The following is a 14,744-nucleotide window of genomic DNA, read 5'->3' as shown; positions in this document are numbered from 1 at the left end:
TAAATTGTTTTATTACTATAAAAAAGAAAATGTTCAGGGCGGTGCCGCAGTGGGCAGGTGACGTAACCGGTGTTTCAACTGAACACCAGCAACACCGACTATTCCAGCAAGGTTATATATTTCTAATTTTTTCACCCAGCCCTAGGTCACTGTGTAAATCATACTACAATCTAAATCGCATTATGACACTGCAACATATATAAATACATCTGCTGTGTGTTGCAGAGTGAAGTGTGTCATTGTGTTTATATACAGGTGTGCAGCTCGTGATAAGCGTCTCTCCTCTCCTCTCCTCTCCTCTCCTCTCCTCTCCTCTCCTCTCCTCTCCTCTCCTCTCCTCTCCTCTCCTCTCCTCTCCTCTCCTCTCCTCTCCTCTCCTCTCCTCTCCTCTCCTCTCCTCTCCTCTCCTCTCCCCTCCCCTCCCCTCCCCTCCCCTCCCCTCCCCTAATAATGCGCGTCATTGACAAAATGCGCAACCAGATGTTTGAATAGTTCGAATATTCGTGTTTGTTTTAGAGGGAATATTCAAACGTCATTTTTGAGCAGTTTTGACATCTCTAGGGCGGGACAACCTTTCACTTGCATGACAGCCCACACTACATTTTTTGCTACTAATCGGTATGATTATTATTATTTTTAGTTTTGTTCTAATGAACAAAATTGTTTTTGTGTGGCCAAATTGTGCAGGTCTGCAGAAAAACACAGCAAACCTGGAGCTGTAAAAAAAAACACAAATCTAATTTGATGGTTTTTTTGTTCAGAGACTTTCACTTTAGAAATTTGCAGTCAGCTCAGACCATGTCCTTAATGTAGTCTGGCTAATTTTTTTTTCTTGTGCAGTTTTTGTTTTTAAACATGCATTTCACACAGCCTGTCCTCTGCCTCATTTGGCAACCTAGTCTATTTCTACCATGTTACAGATTAATTTGCACATTCTGGAGCTTGACGTCAGCAATGTTAAGGAAGCGTTTAGGATTTAATGCCAGCATTTTATTTTGACTTAAGAAACCAAAATTGAATGCAAGAATGAAGTTGTTGAGAAGTGTGTGTTGTGTGTGTTGTGTGTGTTGTGTGTGTTGTGTGTGTTGTGTGTGTTGTGTGTGTTGTGTGTGTTGTGTGTGTTGTGTGTGTTGTGTGTGTTGTGTGTGTTGTGTGTGTTGTGTGTGTGTTAGGGATGGGACGATACACTTAAACTCACGATACGATGCACCTCGATATGCCAGGGTTACGATACGATACGTCACGATACGATATCAAATTTTATTTTTATTTTTTTCAAATCTGTGATTTTTTACCACCTAAGTCATGTACTTAAACGAAAGGTAGGATTTTTCTCTTTTTTTGCATTTTGGTTCTATGTTGTTTAAAAAAAAAGAATTTTTAGAAGTCTGCGACCACATCTTAAACAGGGGTGCCAATAATTGTGGAGGGCACTATAGGGCTGTCAATCGATTAAAATATTGAATCGCAATTAACTGCATGATTGTCATGAGTTAACTCGATTTTAAATCGCACCTTTTTAGCAATTGTAAATGTATCTTAAATTAAGTTTAAATTAAGTTTTTAATACTCTAATCAACATAGGTATGGACAAATATGCATGCTTTATGGAAATGTACATTTATTATTAGTGAAACCATACTTATTCAATAATAATCAATACAGTATGAAGACTAGACATATCAAAGGTCATAGATATGTTTATCTAAGAAATTGTTCTCTTAAGCCTAAACTTAGTGATTTATCTCATTTTAAGAATATAAAGGGAGTTTTTACACTGGCAGTTTAATTCAGAACAGGGCAAAGTTCGTATGAAAAATTGTTAATGTGTACCAGTGAGCGAACCAGAACCACACCATACCTGGAGGAGGTCCATATTACACGAGTAGGAATATAGTGCGGCCCCTTTAAGAGATCCGCATTTCCTGTTGAACTAACTGCCGGTATTTTGCGCGTGCGCGCCGAACTGGGCCGCGATTCACGTGGACAGTGTGAAGAACACGGACTCGGGAGCGCGCTTGTTCAGGAAAGTAACCTGTGCATTCGTTTTAGCCGATTGTAATGTATTTAGTTCAAATAAAACAGGTGTACTGTAAGCGGTGATGGTGTTAATGATTTACCTCAGACATGAGCGAGAGTGAGCTGCAGTGCATCGCGCTCAGACTGCAGAGAATGTGCTCAGTGAAAAAACGCCCTTTTCTTTCTGGAGTCTAATAAAAGTTAAACAGAAAATATGGTAGTTTATGTAGGCAATAACTGCATTTTTGGTTAAGAATATTAATGCTAATGTCAACCCTTTTCTTTCCCTATTAATGTTTGCTGCTGCACCCAACCCTCATTCTACGCAAATCATGCAGCAGTGTCATCTTTATTTCGCGATACATTTTTTTCGACCTCGATGCGTTTTGTCACGTTTTGTATCGCGATATTTTGTCAAACGATATTTCGTCCCATCCCTAGTGTGTGTGTGTTTGTGTGAGTGTGTAAAATTACAATTATCCAAATGTTTGCTTAGTCAATGTATTTGTGTTGTTGTGCAGTAGTACCGTATACACAAGGAAGATTTTGAACTTTGAATTTTATTTATTTTAACTGAAAGTGAATTTTTAATGAGCAGTCAGATTAAATGTGTTGTCAAGCAAATATCACCAGCAGGCCAAATATAGATTTTATCTTTTTAGGGAGTCACGTGCTTATTCTGATAATGGTGATGGCTCCTAAATGGTGCCAGACATATATATACCTGTCGTTTGGTTTTCAGTATTCTTTTATTTATTTATTTTACTGTTGAAGTGTAACTGGGTTATTATCTGTCAAATAAAAAGGTATTGTCAGTGTGTCTTTGCTGCGGGTGTAATTTTGATACCTTGATAAGTCTGGCTCCCAATTTTTCATTAGTCGAAATGGTAAGGCTGTTCTATTCATTAGACTATTGATATAGGAGCTGTTTGTTCATGAATATGAACATTACAAACTAAATTTTTTTTTACCCAATATAAAAGTCACCCCAGGGTTTTTTCCTGGTTCAAAACATGAACTGAAACTGTGTGTCATCCATACACTGCACAAAGTGCCCAGCCCAGTATTGACAATAAGACCGATCATAAAACAGAAATGAAAAAGAAAGTAACGTATTACATAGAAAAAGTTGTAGGTATATATTTTTTTATTAACACTCCAAGATTCAAAATAGAGATAATTTGACATTGCTGTGTTATCAGTGTCAATCAGATGAAATCACACATTTAAATATAGTGGTCTAGAAACAGAGCCATTTTTTAATCTCTTTAATCTGTCTGGTTTATATTTCAAATGTATTATGAAAGTATAATGAAATGTGCTGAACTGCTGAATAAAAACTTCTCCATGTTGAGCGGATTCTGACTAACTTGAACGCATCTGATTGGCCATTGCATTCATGCACTCAAATAGATTGTAAATACTAGATTAGAAACCCTTTCTAATATTAGATTAGAAACCCTTAAAGCTTCATAGAGCGCTTACACAAATATTAATGGAAGAGTTTTAAAGCAGCCGGCTATCAGCTAAGACCTGTACTGCAGAACAATCGGTATCGCCATACATTTAAATGATCAAATAAATCTGTGGCAAGAACAATTCATTTAGTTTCATAAATTCAGAATTCATTGCGAGTAAACTTCCTCTTGGATTACCGTCTGCAGATGGAAAACTGAATGAAATTAGAGGAAAATTAGTTGCACTTATAGGAGTTTACAAACACTCTTTTCTAGCTGTTAATCCACTGTAATGAAACGGTTAAGACGGTGGATGATCTCCCATGTCTGATAACACCATACCAGACTGTTTGGCCTCCTATCAAAGGGCTTAATGAAAATGCATGGGCCGTTCTGTTTGTACAGCCCCGGGCAGTTCTCCACACTCAGCACTGGGCAAATAACACCCACCAAACTCGCGGCTTTTACGTGTACGGCTGGGTTGTTTGTCAGTTTGTGCAGCTGAGCTGCAGTAACTCTGAAGTGTTATTCATGTTTGTTGTGCCAGTCACTTATCCTATGGTTAGGCAGCAGTTAGAGCAGCCTGAAAAGCACTCTTTAAAGGACCCACATCAGTGTGTACCTTTCATGAACTTCATTTAGAGAAGCTCTGCCAGTGTTTGAGAGTGGCACTCATGTTTTTCTGTCATGTGATCTGTCATACAGTTTTTATTTTGTGGTCATTTTTTATTCATCACAAGTTTAATTTTGTGTTTTTTGGCTCAGTGGATTGTCTTGCTATCTTCTGTGTTTTCAGGATTTCAATCATTGCCCTGGCTTAGCTTGTAGATCTATCATGTGCAGAAATATATATTAGTTATGCACCAATTAATCAGCAGATAAAAGCAATTATTTTCTGTATTAGCTAATAATCAGGGCCAATTATATTCTCTCAATCTAAAGGCCTTCTGAAGTGAAGTGGTCCGTTTGTGCCAGAAAAATATCCATATTTAACTGTATAGACTAGAATAACTAACTTTCAGCCATCAGCGGTACGCGCTAAGGGTGCTTTTACACTTGGTTTGATTGCCTGGACCGAACCAGAGTTCGATTGCTCCCCCTGCCCCCGCTGGACTGTGTTCATATTATATTATTTGGTTCCAAAACGGGGTTCGTTTTTTCATCAAAGCAGCAGCTGTTTACCCGGTTGATTGCTCAGGAACGTCAGCCGGCGTGAAGGCGGCCAAATGCATAGCGTTGCTCCCGTCACTTTTTTTTGCTCTGTCAAACAGAGCTTTTCTGTGAAAAAAACTCGTATACTATCCAGTGTTTTACCTGAACATGGCCAATCTGGTAACCATATGAGTGATACTGGTCACGGCAGTAATAAAAGGGAGAGCGCACACTTTTCAACAACCAGATGCATTTAGACTTTAGTTTTGACTGTAATGCGCCCCAGACCCCCTCCTAGGTAGCTTTTAGTTTTTACTTTTGTGTATTTGTTCTAAATGGGCCTGTTGTCTTCTGTGCCCAGACTTGAATTGTGTTTGATACATTAAAGAAGAAAGTTTTCTTTGAGCAGGTAAAATTAAAGGTTCAGTTTATATATCAGACTGCTTGTATTTATTGACAAAATTGTATACCTAAGGATTAGTGTTGTCACGATACCAAATTTTTTACTTCGATACGATACCAGACTAAAATACCTCGATACTGATACTAAATCGTTACCACTGTAAAAAAACAGAATTTATTATTCAATGTTTAATTTTTTTTAACTAAAAATTCACTTGGCCAACATGTTCCTGCCTGGTTTTTGACCATTTCCTTCTGTTATTGCTGTAATAACTGCATGCCAGTGTGAACATCTTCACAGAGATCATCATTATCAGTCATGTTATCATTCACTAACCTTTCACTTCTGAACAGGTTGGGATGATCAAAATCTTATTTTATGAAACGAGTAATTTAATATTTTTTTAAATGTAATCTTATAATTATAATATAGTTTTTAAACTGTATCTGTTTTTAAAAATAAGCACAAAAAATGCAAATTACAAACAATATGACAAAAACAGTGCTTTATTTTTCAGCTTCATTAGGTCTATTTAACAGTAGCAAGTCAAGAAAGAAATTAAATAATCAAATATAAAACTGCTTACTTAGTCTTCACTCTATAATTTAACTATACACTGATTCTTAATAAATATATTTTAGTTATTTAGCCAAGCATGTGGTGGTTTTCTATTTTTCATTGTTTGCGTAACATTAATCACAGAATATTAGGTCTGGCTTAAGACCTGCACTGATCTAATTACCTCAGCTGTAGGCTACACGTTCACTAAAGACATATCCGACTGTGTTTACCTCAATACTCGCCAGACCGTGCATGTTTGATCATTCAAACCCAAATAATAATCCGCGAAATAACTGAATGGCGATCGCATGTTTGTTGTCTGAAAGGCATGTGCGCGCGCTTCAGGTCAGAGTCCAATAGCGCGAGCACGTCCCGCGGCATGCTTTTTCATCATCGATTCAGATTTGCACTGGGATTTGTGTAAAATTAATGTAATCATTATGGTCTTTACAGTGTGTACTATTGGTGAGTTTCAGGGAGCATCTAGATAGAGCTGGAGTTCAGTTCTAGCAATACGCTGTTGACCAATCTCAACAGACTGGGCCATCGGACTAATCAGAGCAGTGTAGGCTCATTGAAAGGAGGGATATAGAGACTGATTTATCCATCGAGTTGTTTGAGAACACCATTTTTGTGAATGTTCCTTTAAATGCAAATGAGCTTGTGCTCCCTGCTTGTTCTTTCAAGTGGGCAGAGCTTCAATAGCTTGTGCAGGAACAACAAAACATGTCAGAAACTAATGCTGCCTTCACGTGCTATCGAAAATATGATAATTTGGACTTCTGAAGTCGTGATTACAAGATCATTGCATTCAAGTTTCAAAATGTGAGGGTTTTAAATTTAAGCTTAGAAAACTTGTATTTGCGATAGGACTGTCATTTAAAAAAAAAAATCTAATTGGAACGGATATCAAATATCAAGCAATGTATTAGAATATATTCGAATTTCTACGACCTAGCCCCCATTAAAAAAAAAAAAAAAACACACCGCCATAAAGGAGATTCAATCACAAATGCATTAACAGTCTGACAGTCATAAACAGGACTCAGGCCACAGCCTGTATGGAAAAATACATTTTTAACTTAATGTTTGAAACAGCAGGTTATCAACTTAATCGATATGAAGTGCCACTATGCAATCATCACAGCTTTCAGTTTGTTTGTGTTAAGCCGTTACCGCATCAGATGTCGACGCCGTCCTCTCCAGCAGCTGGAATATGTTTACGGGTGTCATAGCAACTCTCAGCGGCCACCAGGACTTGTACAGTTATATAAAAGCTATTTATTTGTTGTAAACATAGACTGTAAAAAAATATGGACGTAGTGTCCGTGACGTCACCCATAGGATTCCGATAAGGCGTTCTGAAGCTTAAAGTAGAGTCGAGCTGGGCGTTGCCATCTTGTGAGCGAGTCAACGCGTGTCACTCCCGGATAACGGAAAATGGGCAAAAAGGCAGGTTGTGCGCGGAGCTGAGGTGACACAATAACTATAGACGGCAGATAAATGGCTATCCACTTGTAACCACGCCCTTAATTATGCAGAACTTTAAGGCTTTATATAACGTAAACGAATGAGTTATAAAAAAAAATCACCCCCCTCAGAGTTGTCATGAAGATCAAAATTACCCTTATAAGCCAAAACCACAATTTTTACCAGGCTGTAAACATGTTTTTTTCTGCTTTAAAGTTGAGAATTTTAACAGGTGTCTCAATGAGATTATTAGTGGCCAGTCTCTAGTGTCTCTAGTGGCCAGTCGAGGAATTGCAGTTTCAATTACATCCGTATTGGCTTCAAGAGAGATCGCGGGAGGTTGCCGCTTGGTTGTAAAGTGTAATAATAATCTCCGAAAAAATTAATTCTAATGTCAGGCGCAGCTGAAGTAGTTGATTGTTTGCTTACATGGATAGGTTTAGGGACAGTGTCATTATGCCAACATTATTTTCATAACTTCTTACAAAATAAAAAGTTTATCCCTCAGAAAAATGTGCTTTCTTCTTTTCAACATGCTTGGCGCATGAGCGCGGCACGCGTGGTGTACGTCATATAAGGGCGCACACTCAAAAGTAACCCGGTCAGGTCGTTTACATGGTGAAATGTTTCGTTTGATCAACTCATGAAAAGGTTTATCCCATCCATCTCAAAACGATTACAATTGCATTCAGTTTGGGCGTTTTTATTACGATTGAGGTGTTTATATGGAGCATTTTCATTCAGATTGGACTTTTAAACAGATTACAGTGTTCCATGTAAACGCACCCGACTGTAAAACATTACGCTACATGGCACTTTAAAAACCGGATAGTTTATTTATAGTTCAATTGCGGATATTTCACGTCATGTTCAAATGCATATTCGAAGATCGAATAAAAAGTGACAGCCCTAATTTGCGATAATTCCGAGAGCACGAAGGTTGAAGGTAGCATAACAGTGACCAAGAGTGCTGTTTTCCTGAATACCATCACAATTGAAAATGTGACATTGATTTCATATGATAGTTCCATAAACAAATAATCAACAATTAAATCATTTTAGATGCAATATTGACTGTTTTTCTTCTATTTCAGCAGTAAAAATAATTCCAATCAAAGATTACAGCAGAACCATAATGCATCTCACAGCAACAGTGTTTCACTGAATGATTCAGAGCTTAGAATGAATCGGTTGAATCAAAGACTAAATTAGGGCTGAAACGATTCATTGAGTGACTCAAGTTAATCGAATTAAAAAAATCCTTGAGGCAAAATCATCTGCCTTGACGCTTTGTTTAGTCCATTTAACTACACACGGATGTTGCAGAAAGACATTTTTTGTGTAAGGACTCAGAGTATGTGCGGATTCCGGTTATATCCGGTTCCGGTGTTTAAACATCCCAAAAATTGAGGGTGGATGAGAGAAATCATAATGTTGATTTGAATAAAGACGCAGAATAGGCCTGCACGATATTGGAAAAAATTACATTGCAATATTTTTCCCCCCAACGATATATATTGCGATATTGAGAGCCATCAATCCAGGCTAAAGTCAATAATTACCATTCCGTGATATTAATAATTTCACTAATAAGCAAGCTTCATTACAAGTGACAAAAAGAAATGTTGGAAAATATGTGTAAACATGAAACTAAACCTCAAGTAGGTGGCAGCAGGTGACCGTCTTAATGAGTGAGTCACTGAGTCGTTAATTCAAACGATTCATTCGAACGCTGAATCGTTCACACTTGTTGCTATGAGTGAGACGTGTTACGGGTCTGCTATGAACGATTTTCACTGCTGAAATAGAACAAAAACACTAAATATTGCATCTAAAATTTAAGTGACTAAGTGATTGTTAATTAGTTGTTTATAGAGCTGTCATATGAAATCAGTGTCATTTTCAGTCGTGATGGTATTCAGGAAAACGCTCTAGTGTTTTAATTTCTCCTCGAGAGGCTGCACGAGCGTGAACAGCGCGACCTTATTATCATCAGTTCATTATTATCCACAATCGATCGCCACTTACACTAAATAAATGCACAAACATTCTTCCATTTTGGTGATTCGCTAGTTATTTCTTGCTTTAATCCGGCTCTTGTCCGTCAGTCAAGTAAAATTCTCTTTCACTTGTCCCTTCAAAACACCCACGTCCTGGACAAGCGTTAATGTCGAGCCCTGCTTTGTATTCGTCGTACAGAGCTTTGTGGTGCTGTTTTAAGTGATCAGACAAATTGGTGGTGTTTTCTTGTTTTGTGGCCACAAGACACTCCATGCAAAGCACATCTTTTTGTTCAACATCCTCCTTTATGTAGCCAAAATAGTCCCAAAAAGATGATTTCTGGTACAAACCTTTTTTTTTCCTCTTCGGATCTTCTTCGTCGCGCATTTTAGCAGTGAATGTTTGGCCGTGAGCGGTAAGCAGCGGCACAGCGAACCAATCACTGTGCAGGCACGCGGAACGTGCATGTCACTCCAGCAACAACCTCGTGTTTACTGTGTGTTTCCTTAACACACCATGGGCTACTACCATAGACCATAAAAAAATACTACTACCCTTCACATCGCATGTTCTGCCGATGTGACTATCGCACGCGCACATCGCGATGTCGATGTTAAAACAGAATATCGTTCAGCCCTAACGCAGAACTCTCATTTCACGGTAAAACGAAATGAATGCATGTCGTTCTTTAACGTTCAGTTTCAGCTCATGTCGAGGTCAAAGACCGCAATGCTTGAGAGAGTGGCATCAGCACTGGTAATATCATTTAGTCTCGCTATTTTTAAATGAAGACAACTGTGTGTTGAGCTTCAGTATGCAACGCTGAACATTTAAGTTTCATTTGCGGCAGTTCACGCGTCAGCTGAGGAGATACAAGCAACTCCAAACACATGAACGCGATGGAGTTTGTCATTGTGATGTGTGTGAAATCTTTAATGAGACTTTATATACTTAATAATATCTTTGAAATATACCAGTAAAATGTTCTCAACGCTAGGCGCAACAAACATCAGAAGCTGTAACGTGTTTGTGATGAGCAGCGCTCGTGCTTTCATTGATTTGTGTAATTTAACTATCACACTTTAATCATATTTATAGCTACTAACTTAATAAAACAAGATGTGTTAAAATATTGAATGATTAGCTCAAAATGTAGATTTGTAGCCTATGTGTCCAGCGGTTACTCCTCCATGTGATGTATAGGTTTAGGTTAAGAAATGTAATTTTGCCAAATACATTTTTTTTTAAAGCAAACTACTTCAGTGTAGCTAATACGTGACAATAAACTCGCGCTTAACACTGAGGACTGAAGTTGTGATGATCGGGTGCGGGTGGATGGTTTGTTTAGCTGATTTGGTGATGTTAGCGATGATCCGTGCCTCTTGTTCTTATTTCAAGTTACCCTGTCCAATATTTTTCGCTTCTTACAAAAGCCACAAAGCTTTCAGAAGACAGTAAAGGCTTATGTCATGCTTGAGCTGAAGCTGAAACATGAACGTTAAGTTGCACAACATAAATACAATGTTTAGGCATTATTGTTATTTTACTATTATTTTGGTTTATTGGTTGCAGGTTTAGTTTTAGATTGAACTATGTTTACCTTTTTTAAGTAATTTGAAATAGATTTTTATATAATATGGTAATTGTATGCATTAAAATTTAGTTTCACAGTTATTTATGTATGCAATTTCAGCAATAAAACTTTTCTACAATGTTTGAGACAATTTTTCTAAAAAGAAAACAAATTAGATGTTAATTTTCTTATTTCTTCTTATTTTCTCTTATTAGTATTGCTCTTTTAATAAAGAAAAAAGTAATTATCCGATTAATCGACTGATTAAGTGCTAGATTAATCGATTACAAAAATTATCGATAGCTGCAGCCCTAGATTCAATTACCTATTCGTTAACGACTGCCTCATTCTTGAATAAATCAGCCGTTTTAACAAATCAACTCAATGACGCACTTCACAAGACAGTTACCTACCTTTATAAAAGGTAAAAATATCACAAAAATGCAGATTTAAATATGTCAAAGCTGATTAAACACTGGTGAGAATATTGCTTCACTCAGACCAAATTATAAACAATATTTTTTTTAAAAAATCTGGACAAGCAATTTTTTACTGAATGACAGATTTACTTCACGTGATTTAATTGCTTTAAATGGAGGGGATTTTACAGCCCTGGCTACCTGTGATAAAAGTTGTGCCTGACAGCAAAGTTTCTGTGTCTGTTCCTCCTTTGTTTCCATGGCTACATATGCAGAAATCTCCGGAAGGGAAGCTAGGGTGGTAAAGCTTTGAAATATCTGCCGCATGTATATTTGATTACTCTGTGACTGCTGTAGCTGAAGCTCTGCCACTCCTAAGAGATCTGCCTCAGTGCCGTCATACCTGCGGACTTTGATCTGAGCCTCTTATGCATCGCGGCACCTCCACTTTGGTTATTGGTTGCCACAGTAACAGTTATTGGGAAGTGATGGACAGCCTGGAGGCTGAAGAAGACATGATGGACTATGGAACCACCCTCCCCCGCTCTCTCTCAGTCTCTCCCTGTGAATGCCGAGATGAATTTCACAGCTAATGAGGCAGTGCCCTTCCCATGTCATGTAGCTGTGTGTGGGTACTAACAGAGGTATGCCGTTTGGCTCTTCTGTCCACAGCGATGAATTTCCAGCTCTGACCTTTTGAAGCTCATGTCCTCTTGACTCATTATTAAGGCATAAACTATACCAAGCATTAGGGCAGCATGAAACCTCAGCATAGACCAATTAGTGGCTGAGCTTGCATGACTCCTGTTCTATAGGAACTGGTTGTCTTTCCTCATTTTCAGCCGGTTTCTTCTTCATTGTGTTGTCAGTTGTATTTCAATAAATAAACTTCTGCAACGACACCAAGAATACATAAAAAATAAAGGAAGCAGGTATTTTATGCTGCCTTTACATGGCTGCTTTTTTTCTGGGATCCCGATTTTAACGGAAACACTGACAAGCTTTTCTTTGATGTGCACGCTGGGATTGAGGGAAGATACTTCTGTTGTCATCAGCAGGATCCAGCCATAAATTTGTGTTTCACAGGCAGTTTTTTTCATATTGTGCCTTTTATAGTACTTAAATGGATAGTTCACCCAAGAAAGTACTCATCATTTACTCGTCATTTCAAAACTGAAAAAGATTTTCATTCTTCTGCTGAACTCAAACTGAGATATTTTAAAGAATAGTTCAGCTGTTTTGTCAAATGGGGTCCAAAACAACATTGAACCCTATTGACTTTTGCTGTCGACATGGGCTTTAAAAATAAAAAAATAAAATTAATTGTCTTATTATTATTATTATTATTTGTAGAAAAATGTAAGTTCTACATGTTTGGGATGAAAGAATCCTTATTTTTGACTGAACTGTCATTTCACCTGTTCTCCTATGTAATAAATAATAATAATATTTTATTTATAATGCACTTTTCATCCTGACGAATCTCAAAGTGCTACAGTGGGGAAAAAAATAATAAAAAGTCAAATTCAGAATAATAATGCAAAAAAATTAACACAAAGTATTTCTGAACAGAAAAAAATACCAAAACCATATTGAACAATACCATATAAGCGATAACCGATGTACGTAAAAGTTTTTTCTGCACTGTAGCGCATCTGTCAGATAATTTTTTTTTAGGTAGCTTAGCCTTGTAAAGCAGTGAAAGGGAACATTTGCAATCATTCTAATGTTTTTAGCGTTCATAAATTGGACAGAGTTGAGTTTGCAATGTCATGTGTTGAGCAGCATGCTTTTGTACTGTTCCCATCCTGACGGCATGCATGAATTAGTCCAGTGACGCTTTATAGGTAGAACATAGCCTGCTCTGTTTGTCCAGCAACACACTCAAACCACACAATTCAGAATCAACCATTGTCAAGCTGCACTACATATGATTCCCCTCTTTCCTGTTGTGCAGTGACTGCAGTACAGTATAGACTTTACACTCTGTTTGCTACTACCAATTTTGCACTGATATGTTACATTTTCTTATCCTAAACGATGCAGGTTATTGGTTTTCTATTACTTTGTCCTCTCTGTACACAGCACATTTTTGATAAGATGAATATTGCTGACCACACCTGCTCCGTCTCACCATGGCGTGTCAAACATGAGCTGACACAAACCTTCTTCACAAATGCTGCTTCTCTTAAGTGTGCCAAATCCCATTGAAAAGCATGAAATCACATTGAAGCCTAACACAGAATGACCTTTGATATTTTCACATTAGGTGAAGGCTAGCCAAGGGGAAAAAAAACACCTTTCAGGCAGACACTTAAGCTTCACATGTCCAGGGAAAAGCTGTGGCTTTGAGGTGCTGACTAACAGCGTTAAGAGGAAGTATGTCTGATTTATTCTGTGCAGGTTGTGCTGGGACGGCCCCAGCAGTCCCTCTTGGGGGACTAGACGAAAGGGATCCTGATCATGTCAGTTAGTTAGTGGAATGAGGCCCAGCTTTCTCTTTAATACCGTCTCTTTGGATAAAGGCTGTTTTCAGAGCAGCAAACCTTGTGTAGCCTATATTTTAAACACTTCATTCATCCATTTCAAAGCAAGTGGTGCATCTGTTGATATATCTAACTGAATTTTTTTCTTTGTTTCAGTATTATGTGCCAAGAATCTGGCAAAGAAAGACTTCTTCCGTAAGTATAACTCATTTAACCTCCTTATTCACTATTTTCATCCTTTATATACATTTAAAGTGCCCCTCTTATGGATTTTTGAAAAGGACCTTTCGTGTAGTGTGTAACACATAGCTCTAAGTGAATGAAAACATCCTGAAAAGTTTTAGAACTTTTAAGATAATAAAAGAGATGTAAGAGATGTGTAAGAGATGATTCTGAGACAATTAAACAAATCATTTTTCAAACGAATCCCAAGCCGTTTCGTTGTGACGTCAAGACGAAACATTAGCATATTGGCCATCCACACCAGGGAACACTTGAACCACCTCAAACACTGCAGCCGATACCTTTGAATACTGCATTAAGACGCTCTGCTCTACAATGTGTTTGTTTCATATTGTGTAGGTATCTTGCTAACCGGCTAACTCGCGTTATTACTGTCTTACTGAAATACTACTATAGATCAGCTGTGGGCTGCAGTATCACCTAAATCTGTGTATATTCATGCAGAATGTCTGTCGTTCTCACTACTTTAAATAAAGATAAAGGATAGAGCAATATTTGTTTTTGCAAACTTTGTTACATCTGACATTCACGTTAGTGCTCGGCTAAAGTATGCGCTGTTATTGATTATGTGCACCGCAATAAATTAGAAACACACACACACACACACACACACACACACACACACACACACACACACAGGTTTGTTGATGGACGCACCTTTGTTAATGCTGATGGTGAGGAATTACAGTTGAAACATGTTATGTGCCTCAAATTGAGTAACATCACTGAGAAGCGTCCTGCTTAAGGTTTAGGTTGAATAACTAGTTCTTCCAATATTTCATCATCGATTCGGACTGCTGGGATTGGTGTAAAATCAACATCATCATTATGGTCTTGCTGAGATTCAGAAAGCCTCCGGATGGAGCTGGAGTTCAGTTATGGCAATGGGCATTTGTTTCTGAAATACACTGTAGACCATTAACAACAGACCGGGGGGGCATCTGGCCAATCAGAGCAGAA

At 37.9% G+C, this 14,744-nt stretch overlaps 1 protein-coding gene across 2 annotated transcripts in view; it reads left to right on the top strand.

The window, feature by feature from the left end:
• smurf1 (SMAD specific E3 ubiquitin protein ligase 1) overlaps positions 1–14,744 on the top strand; it is a 73,202-nt gene that overhangs the window by 32,290 nt on the left and 26,168 nt on the right. For both annotated transcript variants that reach the window (XM_067419905.1, XM_067419898.1), the window contains exon 2: positions 13,698–13,736. In XM_067419905.1, coding sequence (XP_067276006.1) covers positions 13,698–13,736 — 39 coding nt within the window. The remainder of the gene's footprint in view (positions 1–13,697; positions 13,737–14,744) is intronic.

This window comes from Pseudorasbora parva, chromosome 2, assembly GCF_024679245.1.
Source record: "Pseudorasbora parva isolate DD20220531a chromosome 2, ASM2467924v1, whole genome shotgun sequence".
Taxonomy (NCBI): domain Eukaryota; kingdom Metazoa; phylum Chordata; class Actinopteri; order Cypriniformes; family Gobionidae; genus Pseudorasbora; species Pseudorasbora parva.
The sequence above is the reverse complement of the archived record's forward strand: the minus strand, read 5'-3'. Positions and strand labels throughout refer to the sequence as shown.